At 45.4% G+C, this 15,940-nt stretch overlaps 1 protein-coding gene across 2 annotated transcripts in view; it reads left to right on the forward strand.

The window, feature by feature from the left end:
• tenm1 (teneurin transmembrane protein 1) overlaps positions 1 to 15,940 on the forward strand; it is a 149,346-nt gene that overhangs the window by 42,058 nt on the left and 91,348 nt on the right. For both annotated transcript variants that reach the window (XM_078101485.1, XM_078101484.1), the window contains exon 4: positions 9,241 to 9,484. In XM_078101485.1, coding sequence (XP_077957611.1) covers positions 9,241 to 9,484 — 244 coding nt within the window. The remainder of the gene's footprint in view (positions 1 to 9,240; positions 9,485 to 15,940) is intronic.

Genomic DNA, 15,940 nt, shown 5'->3' on the forward strand with positions numbered 1-15,940 from the left:
CCCGCTGGTCAAGTCTGCAGGTGGTGCTCGCGGCACATCTCTCTCATCCTCTCCGCTCTCTGTCTCTCCGTCCTTCTGTCCGTCTTTCGCTCTCTCTCTCTTTCCCGCACTCTCTTTGTACCTCTATCTCCCTCCACCATCTATTATACGCTCCTGTCGGAATACCAAGCAGCCTCTCATCCTTTCTGCTATCCTCCTCCGTCTATACGCGCACAGTCCTGTCCTCTTGTGCACAGTGCATTCCTTCTCCATATATAAGTCCATACATATATATGTATGTGTATATATATATATATATATATATATATATATATATCTATGCATAGATTAGGGGTGAGCATATCAATACATCATGCGTTAACAGCCTTCTTATTCGTGCAGCATTCGCGTTCTTATTTTTGGGAGAGCCTTAACACTGCTGCAGACGCTAACCGAGAAAATGGAGAAAGGTTTTAAATGGAAATTTTTTATTTGAAATCTCTACCAGACCGTGTGGTCGATAAAAGCAATTTAAACAAACTATTTGTAACCGATGCAAACTGGAATGACGTTATCAGTAGTACGAGCCGGGAGGACCACTTAAAGGCGGTAACCAGCTGCCCAAATAACCAGTAGAGCCAGAGAACTTCAGCATACTAAGGTGACTTTGAAGTGTCAACAAACAAACTCAAGAAAAATTTGGAGGAATGAATAAAAAAAGTGGATGTTAAAAGTTCATTTTGTCATTTTTTCTTTCTTTGATTGAGATTCTCAAAAGGAAATCCATAAGCTTTACAGACTGAAAAAGTCCTCTGCACAGTAAATTCCAGCTGTGTAGTTTTTTTTGTTCTAGACCACTTTACGTCCCTCTACTTACTACTGAACATGTTTCTTCTGGTACCTGTTCAGAAACAAAAGAGATTTATATCCTGTATATTAACTTGCTGTTGCTCTGTTTGTTCTGATAACAGTACTTTAAAATGAAAGCGTGCAATACACTCGTTTTTAATTAATTTTTGAATTATGTGCATAATGCAATTAATTGCTGTTAACCACAGAAAAAGGATGTGATTAATTGATTCATTTTTTTCATCTTTGCCCAACACTAATATAAATATATATATTTGAATGCAATCGCTTGGGGTTCTGTAAGCTCATTGGGGGCATTATATGCATAATCTACTTCGTAATAAGGCTCTATCGTTTGCCCCGGAGGCCTGGTTGAGATAGGAAGGAAGATGTGTTAATTAGAGTAATTTTCATCACCAGCTAAGCAAAAGAGCAGGACCCCTTCACAAGACGACCCACTTCTCCTTGAGAGGAGCCCCACAGTCGCCCCCCATCACAGTTTCCCCGCAAGGTGAGGTGAGGTGCAGCACCGGAGGAATGGCGCCTCCGGTAGATGTGAAGGGAACAATAATTATTGACTGGAGCGGCGCGGTATGGAAAAGGTGTCTCTGGTGTGCCATCATCCAGACGGCAGGCTTACAGTACGCTGATTTACGACCACTGTGGAGAATTGAGTGCTTTGTAAAGATCGGCCGCTGGCTCAGGTGGAGCAATCAGTGAAGTAAGCTGACTTTGGCGGATTATGGTTCCGACGAGTTCTAAAGTCGCTCACAACGCCCTGACTTTGTTTGCCCGAGCAACCACGTGGGAGGAGTTTAGGCCGACGCCGGCCCTTTGTCAAGGTCATATGGATTAGAAATGATTGGGTTTCCAATACTCTACTGGGGAGTTGTGCATGATGAATCATCACTCCGTTCCAAATCGACACCAATTAAGACGGGGTTTTGTTTATACCGCTGTGGGACATGCTGTGGATGTGCTCTTGTAACAAGCGTTATCACCCTTCTTTCTCCTTTCATAAGCAACACTGTGCCATTTGCATGGATTAGTTTGATGCGCCAGCATATGCATATTGCGCCGTTGTGTATTCATATACTATAGTACGGCGCGCCTCCTTGTTTGAGGCCTTTGGATTCACATCCAATTTATACAATTGTGTGTGTGTGTGTGTGTGTGTGGAGGGGGGGGGGGGGGGGTTGCACTGCAGGTGTGGACATGTTGGCATGCGCATGTCGGCCGTCATGTCATGCAGTGCTTACTGTGTGGCCCTGCTCTGCTTTGTGTCAGTAGCTCCATGTCTGTGAGGCGTTCTAGATGAAAAGTGAGGTTGAGGAGACCAAGTGCCGGAGCCAGTGAATTCATTTGCATTCATTCCACTGCCTGTCTCTCCTCAGAGCCCATTCTAATTACCAGCAGCTCAGGTCTGCTAAAATACTGCTCTCTCTCTCTCTCTCTCTCTCTCTCTCTCTCTCTGCTGCTCGTGGTGCGTTTGTGTACCTTTGATACCACTCTCTCTTTAGCCTGCCAAAAATCTGTTGGTGCCGGTTTGTTTGCCGTCAAGCGGAGGCACTCCCTCCTGTTTTCCTCGTGTCGTAGTCAGAGGAAATACAGTGTATGCATGTGTGTGCAAGCGAAACCCCTCCATACCCCTCTGCGTGCGCTTGTTGTGATTGTCTTGGGGTTGAGGGAAAAGCTGCGCCTGTTCGAATATGGAGGAGTGCGAGCGAAGCAGGGAAGGAGGGAGAGAATCGCAGGGCTTGTAAAAGATGAATGTGCGCACTAATCACCGAAATGGCCATTGTGGGTATTTTACCCCCCGAGTCTCGAGCACCTTGTCCCGCCCCTTTCCTGGTGATGCAAAATGTCTACCAAGGGACAATAACTTACGCGATGTCGCGCCACGACTGAGCATGCTCCAAAGCTCTTGTCACACACTTTGCGTGAAGACTTATGCATGCGTGCATGCACATACCTCGACGTATGACACGCACCAAGGCCCACGCGCAGACACACACACACGCGCGCACACCTGCACGGCCCAGTGACAGGTGGCAATGACCAGACACCCTGCGGCAGTGACAAGGTCAGGATGGATCAGGACACTACTGCGCTCTTAGGATAGATCAGCTGGACTTAGCCAGCAGCTATTCCGCCAAAAGCTGACAAAATTCATTGTGATCACAAAAGTTTCCCAGTTTGTATCAAGGGGGGGGGGGCTGTAATTTGAGCGCTGCGCCCCTGCAGCGGGGCGTTTGTTGCGTCGGGGTAGGGGAGCTAGACTCGGGAGGCTTCGCGCCCTCTCGGGGGAAATGCTACTTTCAGAACCACCTGCAGCCTAAACATGATTATGGAGTCGCTTCGCAGTTGTTTTTGAAGACGGGGGTACAAACAAGCAATTACACAAATATGCACGTAAATACACAACGAGCAGACAGAAAGGTGCGCGCGCACGCGAGCTCCACTGGCGCGGCGCGAGTCCTCCGGTGTTAAAAAGCCGGGTGATGCACGGCTGCTAATTATCAGGCTCTGCATGAAAATTGACTGCGTTGCGGCCTGAGAGAGGGAAAAGCTCTTAAGAGCTTCGCGGCGTCTTCGTTTGTATTTTCTGGCTTTAATTGGACAACATGATTGTGTCACTTTGTTAAACGGAGATCCCACCGTTCATCCCCGTGTCTGCGGAGATAAATCAATGGCTGTTTTTTATTCTAATTGCTGCCTCAGAGCCCGGCGTCATCAGCGTAATTATCCGAGCTTCTGCCGCCGTCACTGCTATTTTCATCATCATTGTTACCACTTTTATTACCGACGCTATCGCCGTTTCCCCGGCTATTTCCATCACCGCAGGAGCTATTAACCGTAACTTTATTTTCACGGTGTCGCCAGGGTCGTCATCATTAGCAATATTAGCCTGCTTTATCATACGTTTGCTATTGTTATCGTCGGTATCACCATCCTTCACACCGACTTCACCAGCAGCCAGCTAATGAAAGCAGACGTGCTGGAACTTATAATGTCTATGGTCTACGGATGAGATGTTATCTCTTAGTCAGGAACTCTGTTCCCAAGACAAAGACAGACGGTCAGCGAGGGCGGGATCCCTTCTCATTACCGCCTAAAGAAGAGACGAACAAAAACCCGCGAGTCCTAATTGCAGTTGTCTGACCTTTTTATGGGGTTAATTATTTATTTCATCGCAGCTCAGAAGTGGAATAAACTTTCTGGCAATTTAATGCAAGTCAATTAAGAAGCTAGATAGATGAAAAGCTATCCTGGGGGAAATTATTAAGTTTTTATTTTTAGAGTGAGGCGGATGTGCTCGGTCCAACAATAGTGTTAAATGTTCTCTGAAACGAGACAGACAGGTTTGATATTGTTGAGGTCAGGCTCTATGGATTTTATACAGCTTTCCGCTAATAAGAAATTAACTAGAGCCATAGAGCGCTTGGCTCGATAAAGGAGTGAGGGGACGTGAGAGAAAGGGGGCATTAGTGAAGAAGAGGAGCAAACTCTGTTAATATTAGGGTTCGATGATATTCTGTCTAGTGTTCTAATGCTCCGCTGCACACTAAACGTAATTGTCTCTTCACATTAAAGACCCTATGCATTCTTTTGCTGCAGTTTCCACACTTATATCAAGCCTATTGAGAAGGGAAGAGCAGCTGAATATTACATTTTATTATTGAAAATACCTACACACATTACTGTGTACATATATACAGTGTGTGTATATATATATAGCGTGACTACCATCCCTTTAGCTGCAAAAATAACTACATCCCGTCACCCCTTTTCTTGCTACACTGTCCCAATAATAACTTTCACACAGGCCCCAGTCGTCCGCCATTACCGCTATTAGATTTCTCACTGTAGCCTCTTGACTTCCTTTGCCCTATTAGAAGAAAACCATGGTACCAGGTAGCGCTCAACATCTGGCATGAACATCCCGACTGAAATTAGAACATTTTAATGGCGAGCGCTCACAGAGACAATTATTTTTGCAGGTGTGATTAATTTTTTCTTCAAATTGTTTCCTACCGGCTTTTTGCAAATCTCTCCTTAAGAGAATTACACCGCCATGACAGCTCGACCACACGCAGCCATTTCTATGTAGGGTAAGGTACCGAGAACCGCAACTGAATGTGAGTGCAACATCCCCCAGAAGTCATGAAATCCAGGCTGTACGTGTGTGTGTGTCTGAATCATGTTTCAGGCTCTTCTCTCATTGCATTAGTGTGACTTGGCTTTAAATGCCTAAATTTTCATAAATACTTCACGCGAATGCTATTTTAGCTCCATCTCACCGACAGTAATGCATTTTTCATACCTGGCCCAAATACCTGCCACCTGTTACATATCCCAGTAAACCCCCCCCCTCCCCGGATCTCCCCTCCGCTGGCTATAAAACACTTTTCCTCTCGCTTATGTAACCAAAAGCTGATGATTCCAGGAAAAAAAATCTCATGAGCGACTTTCCAGATATCTCTCCTCTGGGGAAGAGAGACCCCGGGTCAGAGGATGTAGTACACTGTCACAACTGTCGTCTAAAACTGTAATGGCCCCTCCTCCGGCCTCCATCTAGTCCCCGCAGAGCGGGTTTGATGCTTCCGTACTACCGGCCGGCCCACCAAACAGCGCACGGCCAATGGCCTACATTACTGGGCCTACTTAGGTGACGTTTACCAGCGCTTGGAAGGGGAAGAGCTCGTGAGGAGAGACGGAGCCAGCGAGTTCTTCTCTGCTATTTGTGCGAGAGACAATGTCGTTGAGTCCGTTTGTGGGATCTTTGGGAGCGGACAGCAAAAGCTGCCTTAGCTAAGCCTTCTAAAGCGCCATCTGGCAGCCTGGGCCCCCGTGTCACCCTACTCACCAAGATTACATTCTCCCCTGGCTCTCTATCCTCGTCCTGTCTCCTCCCCTCCTGTCCGCTCGACGCTCTCTCCCCTCGCCGGCCGACACAAACACAGAGAAGTGGAGCTGCAGCCACCCACAGCTCTCACAGCTTCTTAAGAGTCTAGATTAATAATGAGCGAGGAATCATTTTAGACTTAAGAGGGAGAATTAATTTGGATTTATTATTTTGGTTTCAGAAGAATTGCCAGCCAGTTGAAAAAGCCTTTTCGATTTTTCACAAGCGTTTCCATTGAAAGAATATTTGGAATGCACAGAGATGTTTGTGGGTCTGACTCAAACTAAAGAGCTATTTCGAGAAATTAATTAGGTTCTCTTTCTCTCTTTATTTCTTTTTTTCTGTCTTAATCTACTCATTTATTTACTTATTCACTTATTGTTGAACCGTGTTCATTGTGTGGAAGATGTGTGCATTAACCATTCAGGGTGAGTGAGTAAGGAAAGGTGGTGCTGCATTATCAGGCTGGTATGCAGCATTTTCTGAGCTTGCACGTACACACAGAAGTGATCTTTACAATGTGGTAGAGATGCTTTTTACTTAAAGCAAAGGCTTTGAGTGCGTCCTCCACCAGTGCTGGCAGCGTCTAAGAGCAAACATTAGCATTTAACAGTTGGCACCAGTTGACATGTTTTGATGTGGTTACACACCTGAGGCTGACAGATGCACACTGTGATGCGTGTGAGAATTTGTCAGCGTTGTACGAATCAAGACTTTGTTTTGGCAGAAATTTTTGCAGTGACTTTGCAATTTCTGAATAACAAGAGTTGCAGTCAAGTCCAAGGTCAGCAAAGTTATGCTGCAGACAAGTTTAGAAGATGATTTAAAGCCTCGAGCTCAACCAGAGTGCACGTTTCTGTCCCCAGCTCTGGCAATGCATGCAAACACTGCATGTTTGTGTGCTTTTGTTGTTGAAAGAAATTCATGTTTTTTTTTGTAACAGATACTGAAAACATCTGCAGTATTATAGAAAAAAATCCTTTAAGCAGGGGATTCTGGCTACACTCAAAAGACTCATGATTACTTAGGAATCAGATATACCGCTTATAAAAAAGACTGAAGCACTTGCATCCCGCTACAATGACACAGGATACAGTAGTGCTCTGAAAATGTTCCTTCCGTTTTCCCTAAGCATGTCATTTTTAATACACCGATAAAAATAGCTTCCATTTTTCCACATCCATTAGTTGAGACTAAACAGCAGCTCCAGGTGATGACACAAATACATTTCCTGTCCTTTCACCGGGTCTCACGTGGACTCACTGATTGGCTGCTGAAATCGTCTGATTTGTGACAAGCGGGGTTGTGTTTCTGTGTAGCACAACGCGACATCGTACACTCTGTTGTCCCGGGAGAAAACTCGGGTTGTTGAGGTCCACGCAGCCCGCTGTCTATTACGGGGACTAGGGTATAAATATGACTCATCTGCTGGCTTTGTACGTTCACAAACTACACGTCTCGGCTGTTGCTACTCCATAGAAACATGTTAAAAATGCTAAAAATATCTATTTGTATGCGTTGGTGTGAAATGTGCCTCATCATAGATGGCCCAGAGAGCATTAATCACCAAATGACGGGAGAACACAACATTCAGTAGCACCCTCCCACCCCCCACATTTTTTCTTGAAATCACCAAATACATGCGGTGTGAGTAATGGCTTGGCACGGCTTAGGAAGAGATGATTTCATTGTGTCGGCATGAAGATGATGGGAGACTAATCCTATGCATGCTCAGGGAGATGTGAAGAATTCGGCCATGTTGGAAGATCAGTAACCAGCAAGCAATGTGTTTTTAGAAGATGAGGACTCGTCATCTGCTTGACGGACGGACGTACCCTGACCTTGTGCTTCTGGAAGAACAAATATTCAGATGTACACACACAGGCACCGGCAGAGCAAACGTCATGACTGCCGCTTTAACAGTCTTCAGGATGCCATTTCGGTTGGACAGATGGCATCATGCAAGTATGACTGTGGAAAGGTTTATAGGCCCATTTACAGAAAAGCTCCTGTCCTGCCATAGCATTCATTCGACGCACTGCTACAATATTCATCTTGCAAATGTGAATTTCCCGCAACTGAAAGTCATAAAATCGGATGGGCTATGTGGCATGTCAGCCAACGTCGGCGGATTCGTCAAAGCGCGCTGGCTTACATGTCTGTGCAGAAGGGGAACAATCATTTAATGTGAGGCGATGAAAGCAATATGATCTTTGAACTCTCACTGCACGCGCCACATATTTATTGCCGTGGAAATGTTGACATTAACGCGTTCCATCACCGTTTCCTCGCAATATTTGGGAAAAGATGTTACCTCAATTCTAGACGTAACGGGCGGGTGAAGAGCAGCAACAACAACAACATTAGTTCATTATTTGCTTTTCCCTGTTCCCATCTGACAAGAATAACACAATTTGTGTCGTCCTGGTAATGCTTAGAGGGGATAACAGTCTGCTCTCCTAGTTGGGTTACATTCTTGTCGTGGGACAATACAGATACTGGACTCCTACTGGTCAGATTGGATCGAGGTCCATGCGAAGATGTCCCTGCTCCTCAATGGATCCTCGATCGTCAGCATGAGTTCATGGTCTCAATCTCTAGTTTGAAGTTAACTAGTTAGTTAGCTAGTCTGTTTTCCAATTTGCATACTACTAATACTATCTAATATCCCAGAAGAAGATTTACGATGTCCTCCTACATAATGTGTCAAATGCAGTGTGCCTACGTACACATAACATACAGTGTGCAAACTATCAAGCTTTTCTGACCCACAATCCTTTGCGCAGCAGGGTATTGCATGTTGCAGTACAACCACACAAAGGCCAGAGTACGGCCACTTCCCATGAATACATACCGACACACACACACAGGTGGGCGCAACTAAATAGTTAATAATCGGCGGTCGAACACATTAAACAAACATATGCAAGCACCACTTTCCGTCGGCAACACTGTAATTAGTCGGCCCGCTCGTCTTTGGAAAACTCCGTGAAAAGAGCGCGCGAGAGAGAGAGAGAAAGCAGCAGGGAGGAAGAGACGGGGCTAAAGGGAGAGTTATAGGGAAAGGGAGTGATAAATGATGGATTGAGAGAGCTCCAGTTAGACCCCGAGGTTACCAGAGTGAGGGAGTTACAGCTGGCTAGCTCATTCCGCCGAGCTACAGATCTCATAATAAACATCACATGGGTAGTTTGGGCTGCCGGCTGCAGATTAAGCCAGAGCTGCTAGCGCTTTAAAGACTGCTCAGTGTTCCAGGCAGCCAAGAACCTATTTATATGTTGGCTGGAAGTGTATCAAAGCAGGTAGGAAGGGAAGGCGCCGATTCCCAGCTGATTTATGTTGCTCAATCAGTGTAACTGTCAACTAACGTGCCACTTTTATTTGTAATGTACGGTGCTGCGCTCCTAATAAAGCTGTGTTTATTTCTCCCGCCCTGCCCCTGTTCCTCCCCGTCCCCGTCCCCCCCCCCTCTTCCTTCCTCTGCTCCTTTCCGCGTCGCGGCGCAGAGCTGCCCAGCAGTCCAGGTGGTCAGTTCACGTTCCGCCCGCTGCCCCCGCCTCCCCCGCCGCCGCACGCCTGCACCTGTGCCCGCCCGGCGCCCTACACCCAGGTCAGCCTGCAGAGGAAGACCATGCCGACGCGGTGCCAGGCCAGCCAGGGCGGCCAGGGGCCAGACACAGGCGCGAGCACAGACCAGGCCCAGCTTCACAACAGCTGGGTACTCAACAGCAACATCCCCCTGGAGACCAGGTAAGAAAAATGGGCCTCCAAGGTTGATTCTAATGAAGCGATTTAACAACAAAAAAAAATTTAAAAGAAGAAAAAAATCTATGTTTTATTCAAACAAATGAACAAAGAGAGTTCAAGGATTTGGAACAATTGGGCTGCTTCTTTCCAAAAAGGATTTCAGTCCTGATGTGGTCAATATGTCACCCCCCGTCCTCGCCTCCCCCCTGAATGAAAACATGCTCAAGGCAACCTGCCCTGCTCCAACATAGTGTCACTCCAGTAAAGACATTTCCTTTCATGTCTCTCAAATGAGGCTCATTAGATTTGAGACATTTATTTTGCAGGAGTTCAGGATACACTTTCACAATTTCGCAAAGAAAAGAAAGAAGCGAGTGGAGTGATTAAGAATGAATGTTGGACTAAAGGATTTGTGAGGAAAGGATGTGTTGTCACACTTAGGAAGCAGTAACTGGAGCGCCACGCAGGCCTCTGGGGTATTATTACAGGACTTTGCACACCGTCAAAGTCATAAGGAATCTCTACGGGCTTTTGGGCTTCTCATCATTTTCTTACCGCCCACTGTGGACAGAGCTACCAGGGGACCGGTGTCTTCGAGTTTCAACTACTGAAAATAAAAAGTGTAAGTCAGTGTCTAGTAAGGATCCACTTCTCAGGAACTTATCATGACTCCACTTCTAATTGTAGTGCCCGAGAATCTTTTGTTATTTTTAAAGTTCCCAAAGACGCTGGAATTTGGTCCCATCAAACAGAATTAAGCATTTGCCTGTGCATAAGTGATGATTGATCAGAGAATTATTTAGGAGATATTCATTTGTGAGGCCGCTTCGTAGAAGGAGCAGCAAGGTGCAAAAGAATACGTTTGCATGTTTAATGAGAGCCTGATGCGGCAGCTGAATTCTGGTATTATGAGTGAGGGTAAGATTGGCAGGCGGCCCCAGCAGAGGAAGAGGTTTTAATAAGTTATGCATTGGGCCATAATTAGATCTTACCTCATTTAAAGGAAGGGAAGAATAGAATTAGATTCAGTGACAATTTAAATTAATCATTTGCCAGATATGTTGTAAGTGCGTTGTAATTACAGTACTTATCCAAGTGTTTTTACCTCAAATGAAAATCCAGCGTAAATACTTTTTCTTTTTTTTCGTGAGTGCATTTCAAATCATTCAGGCAATATTTGCTGTACATAAATAAGTCTCTCTCGAAGAGAAATGTGATTAAAAACACAATTTTGGCAACATGCTGGCATATTGGACGGTGACTCTAGTCTTGATGCATTTTTGCTTTTGGGAATTTTTAGTCAAATAGGTTTCATTTGATAGTGGGCTATTAGTTCTGAAACATAAAATGTAATCACAAGCACAGTCAATAGAATAGTGCTCCCTCGTAACATAATTCTGACGTTATTAGCTCTCTTCTAGCTCGCTTTGGGCGGTGGGGAAGACAAAGTCCTCACTGCTCAACTGTTTGGGGTTGGATTTTATATTCAAGCACACTCTCTCTCTCTCTCCCCTCTGTCACACTGCTGATCTAATGATTTCATATTTCTGCTCTAACCCTGACGCTGCTGCTATCGGGCTCAATCTCAGGCGTGGGATTAAGGATTTATCAAGTGTTTACAAAGTTGACATGGGGCCTCACGCTGATGGAATTAGAAACGATGGCGTGACCTTAAGCAGAAATTGTTGAGTATCTCCTGTTGTCAAGAGCACTTCCATATTCTTGGAAGCGTTTTGACGAATCGGTATTGAAACCTATCGACGTTGCGTCAGCGGAGATTAAGATTCTCTGAAGTGCGCATGGATTTCCCTTTCAGACTCGTATCCGTTATGTTTCTGGAGAGGCCGGCCCCGTGCGGTAGATATCGGTGTTCGATGTGCGTGGGTGGGTCTCACGCTGGGTGTGTTAAGAGGCGTAGCAAATGTTGAGGCTTTTTTTTAACAAATTAAAACACAGACACACACTCACTCACATGCAGGTATGAGAGCCCTTGGGCCGTAGACGCCCACCTCCTGGAGAGAGTGGAACTCTCATTTTCTTGCATTCACTGGGGAAATCTGCCCTCTGATATGAATCCAGAGCCTCCTTGGCGTCGCCGCTGGATATTGTCTGAGAAGATCAAAGGCATGCAGCCGGGAAGGAACAGTGAAGCGTTTTTTAAAAGCGCCGCACAAGAAGAACAGAGTTCCACTCCGCGATGACAAATGCAATTTCTTCAGCTGTATTCTGATCCCTTTTGCTCTGATCCACCTTCAGCAGAGCAATAAAGAGCAGCGCAGCGCAGCTGACCTGTGCACCCGTGTCCACAATGTGAGAATGCTCACTCGCATTTGACATATCTTTGTGTATGCGAGTCCTGTGGGGGCCTCTCTATATGTGTGTGTGTGTGTGTGTGTGTGTGTGTGTATGTTTGTTCTAAATTTGTTAGTGGCCTTTCAGGTTTGAACTGCCATTAACCCTCAGGTGTTTCTCCGTGTGCAGCCTCCTGTGTCCCCCATCTGATTCACAGCTCTCTGGGTAGAGGACAGGAGGGGGCGGGGGGGGGGTGCAGACAGTGAAGGATGGGTGCCATCTGACTGTCTTTTATATCAGCCAACCGACACACAAAAAGAAGAAAGAAACTAGATGGACAAAAAGAGAAAATTCTAGAAAACATTCTGCTAAATATGATGTAAAAAAAAGCAGATTTTCCCCCCAAAGCAAGATTTGAATGCACTGAAAAATAGTATTTTTCCAGTTTTCAATTTTATCTTAATTTAATGTTTCTCACTAATTGAGTTTTAAAAATCTTGGTTTATGGTTCCTTCAAAGCACTCTAAAGCTTTGGAGTGCTTCTGTATTCAAAAACTCCCACAGGAAATAACCTTGTCACGCTTCGCCTCAACGTTTTCCTTTGCTAATGTCTCACTGATTTTCCTGCGATTTGCATGACACAAGTGCAACCTCCGGCTTCATCCCGTCATGCAGATCGATTTATCCCGACCGGCAGGACTCGGCTCTTTCTTTTTTAAGAAGAATCCGTCCTCATTCTGAATAGGCGACTAAATGACACGAAGAAGATGGATGTGTTTTCGCCGTGCGCGAGGGCGGTCTTGTGTCCGGCGTCGCTGCATGTCAGTCTGCTGTCTGGCCCCACTTTAATGGCCTGTCCTCCGAGGGCCCTTCTGAGACCGCAGTCCCGCCAGCAGCCTGTGACCTCACACTCTTCGCAGCGTGGATGGAATAACACTCCGGCAAGCTGTGCGCCCCCGACGCGTCGCACTCGCAGCCGGTATTAACCCTCTGAGGGCACACGCTAACCTGGGGCAATCATTTCTTGTCTGTGAATTCCAGGAGCTCCAGGATATATTTTTTTGTTATGAAAAATACAGACTGCAGAGGGTAAAATAAAAAAATCATACCAGCCGAATGTTTCTCATTCTTCTCCAGTAAGGCGTTTGTTCTCCCCACACCAGTAGTTGATGTTCCCGTTAAGATGGAACAGTACTAAGCTGGTACCGCTTTTAAATAGCCACGGCCAAGATTTTTTATTTTCTAAATTGATTTTATTTCCGAACCCCCCCCATATTTCTGCTCCCTCATCCGGCCCCCCGTCCCCTATTATCCAAACGCGATGTAGATGAAATGCTACCTGGATTAATTGCCCTTCAGCTTACTTTGCTATCATCGCCCGCCATCTAACATGCTCCTTTTCATAATGAAAATGAGCCTCGTCTTCGTTTATCTAATAGAGCTGTATAACTTAAGTAGTCGCTTTGATGAGTCAAAAAAGGAATCGGTAGGTAATTGAGCCTTGGCTGCAGAAGCTTTTGCATTCTGTTTCATATCAGTGCTGCTCTGCATTACAGTAGCTGCTCATCGGGTTGCACAAGGAGAGGAACAGATTTGGGAATCTTCTCTGATGAGGGACTTGGACTGGATGAGAGCTTATCTAATATTCTGCTAAGACATCATCTATAGCGTGCTGTGGGTGTATTACGTTTGTGAGGTGTGGGGGGGGGGGGGGTTTCTATTGTTTACCTGGCTGTAGTGTACTAATGGTGCAGTCTTTAAAGATTTCACATATATTGCTCACCTCGAGAAAATCATTTGTGGTGCGACAAATTATAAATTGCCGGTAAAGTTGCGGCGCTCTGGGACTTCCTACTTTTCTTCCTTGATTAGTCTTTGATGATGCATCGCCTGCCACTTTAAGAGCCCGCTTAAATTAAAAGCACACACTAATGCAGCCAAACAGTTTGAGACGCTGTTTTTCAACGGCTGAGGTTTGAAAGGGTTGAATCTCCATGCAGTGAAAAGGAGGCCATTCCATCCTGTGTGTCATATTGGAATCCCAAGCTAGCCTTTGTGTCATTTAAAAAAAAAAACGAGGGGTCTCTACTAAAATCCCACCACCTTGGGGGCCCGCTAAATGAGTTTCAGTTAGGCGTATTTCAGAGCAAGGCTGAACTCCGCTGAGGGCAGGTTATTAAAAATAGCATCCGAATTGGACGCTAGATAACCAAAGTAAGATGATGGCCGAGCTGAGCTAATTTGTGAAGGAATAAAGCACTGTGGTACAGTAAGATAATGTTCCCAAATTCACTATGTGATCTGCTTAATGAGACAAAAATCCGTGGTCCCAGAGGAGGCAGGCAGTTTTTGTGGACACTGTGTCCTCTTCTTAAGAATACGAACAGTAACTTACCAGTTGTAACTTCCAGATTAGTCCACACGTCTAAGAGATGTGCATGGGACTGATGCGTGGGACTGATGCGTGGGACTGATGCGTGAGACTGATGCGTAGGACTGATGCGTGGGACTGATGATGCATGGGACTGATGCATGGGACTGATGCGTAGGACTGATGCGTGGGACTGATGCATGGGACTGATGCGTGGGACTGATGCGTGGGACTGATGCGTAGGACTGATGCGTGGGACTGATGCGTGGGACTGATGCATGGGACTGATGCATGGGACTGATGCGTAGGACTGATGCGTGGGACTGATGCGTGGGACTGATGCGTGGGACTGATGATGCATGGGACTGATGCATGGGACTGAGGCATGGAACGAGGGTGGTGTAATGGCTGGACGTTTTCTGTCCATCCATCCGTTTTAGTCTGCACTATATTCATTTCTTCATGTTTTGCACAAACGTCTGCTTGAAATCAAGGAGCAGCTGGTCAGAATTTGGTGGCGGAAGGTCAGTGTGACCTCAGAAAACACGTTTTTGGGCTGGAACTACAGAATTACTGTGTTAAGTCTGACAGTTTCTGTAAAATGGGATAAAATTATCAGGTGATGACAGTTTTGGCAAACATGGATGTAAACCAGAGATGACAGGGTGGAAACCATAAAAAGGTTCTTTTTAAGCCTTTTGAAAGCAGATGAAGCGTATGGAGTGGATTAAGGTTTGTATCAGCTCTAATGCCCCCATTAGTATTTTCAGCTCACAAGTCGCCCAACAGTGTTGCTCCCAAGGCAAAGCAGCACATTATGAAGTAACAGCTTGACTTGGTGTTGTCGCAGGTTATTTCCAAAAAGCTTTGTCCATGTAAGCAGATAGTTAATGGTTTCAGGGTTTTGCATTCGCATTAGCAGATGTGTCTGCCGTCATTAGCATTAATAAGGCGAAGAAGCACATTTAATAAGGAACAGCACGAGTTGGTGTATTCACAGGTAATGTTTAAGAAAAGATTTATTGCAGAGAGTTCATGGTTTCAGTGTTTCGGGTAGCAGCCGCTCTAACTCCAAATTAAATAAAGAGAGTGGTATTTATTTGTATTTTCTGGAAGTCTGCAATCCAGTGAACCCAGCCACAACTGAACACATTGTCATCTGAGTCGTTCCTCTTGTAACGGAAAAGCAAAATAATGTTTCTAACGAGTAAGCTAAACAGCCGGACAGGAAAGTATAATTCTTTCAATATTTATTCTTCGTGATTAATTAACTGGTGAGCGTCAAGTTAATTTCCTAAATCAACTAAATGAACGACAGCTCCAAAAAAAGGTGAGCGTCGTATTCTCAAGTCGTGCTTTTGTATACCAGTGTCCCCCCCCCCCCCCCCCTACATTACTTTGGGTGAGCCAGGTGGTCAACGAGAGCAAACCACCGACCTGAACGGCGTCGCCTTCGACTCTGCGTCCAGTTCTGTTTTTAAACATCCTCTTTGGCTCGAGCCGCCTAACTCAACTCCTCCAGAGCCAACCGACTGGCTCTTGGATTTATTTCACCCCTTTCAGCAGCAATAACCCAATTTTTAATTCATAATAATAATTTATTTATACCCCAAATGTGCAATACTGGCCTCGGTGTACTTTTGCAATCATTCATCTGCACTGCACTGATTTGCTCTGGTGTTAATACTGAATTTACATTCTACAAAAGTAATATTCATAACCATACCATTCCTGAATTTTAAATACTTAATCATTTCCGCTCTCATAATTTACACTGTATTGTATTAAACATATGT

Source organism: Gasterosteus aculeatus, chromosome 4 (genome assembly GCF_964276395.1).
Source record: "Gasterosteus aculeatus chromosome 4, fGasAcu3.hap1.1, whole genome shotgun sequence".
Lineage (NCBI taxonomy): Eukaryota > Metazoa > Chordata > Actinopteri > Perciformes > Gasterosteidae > Gasterosteus > Gasterosteus aculeatus.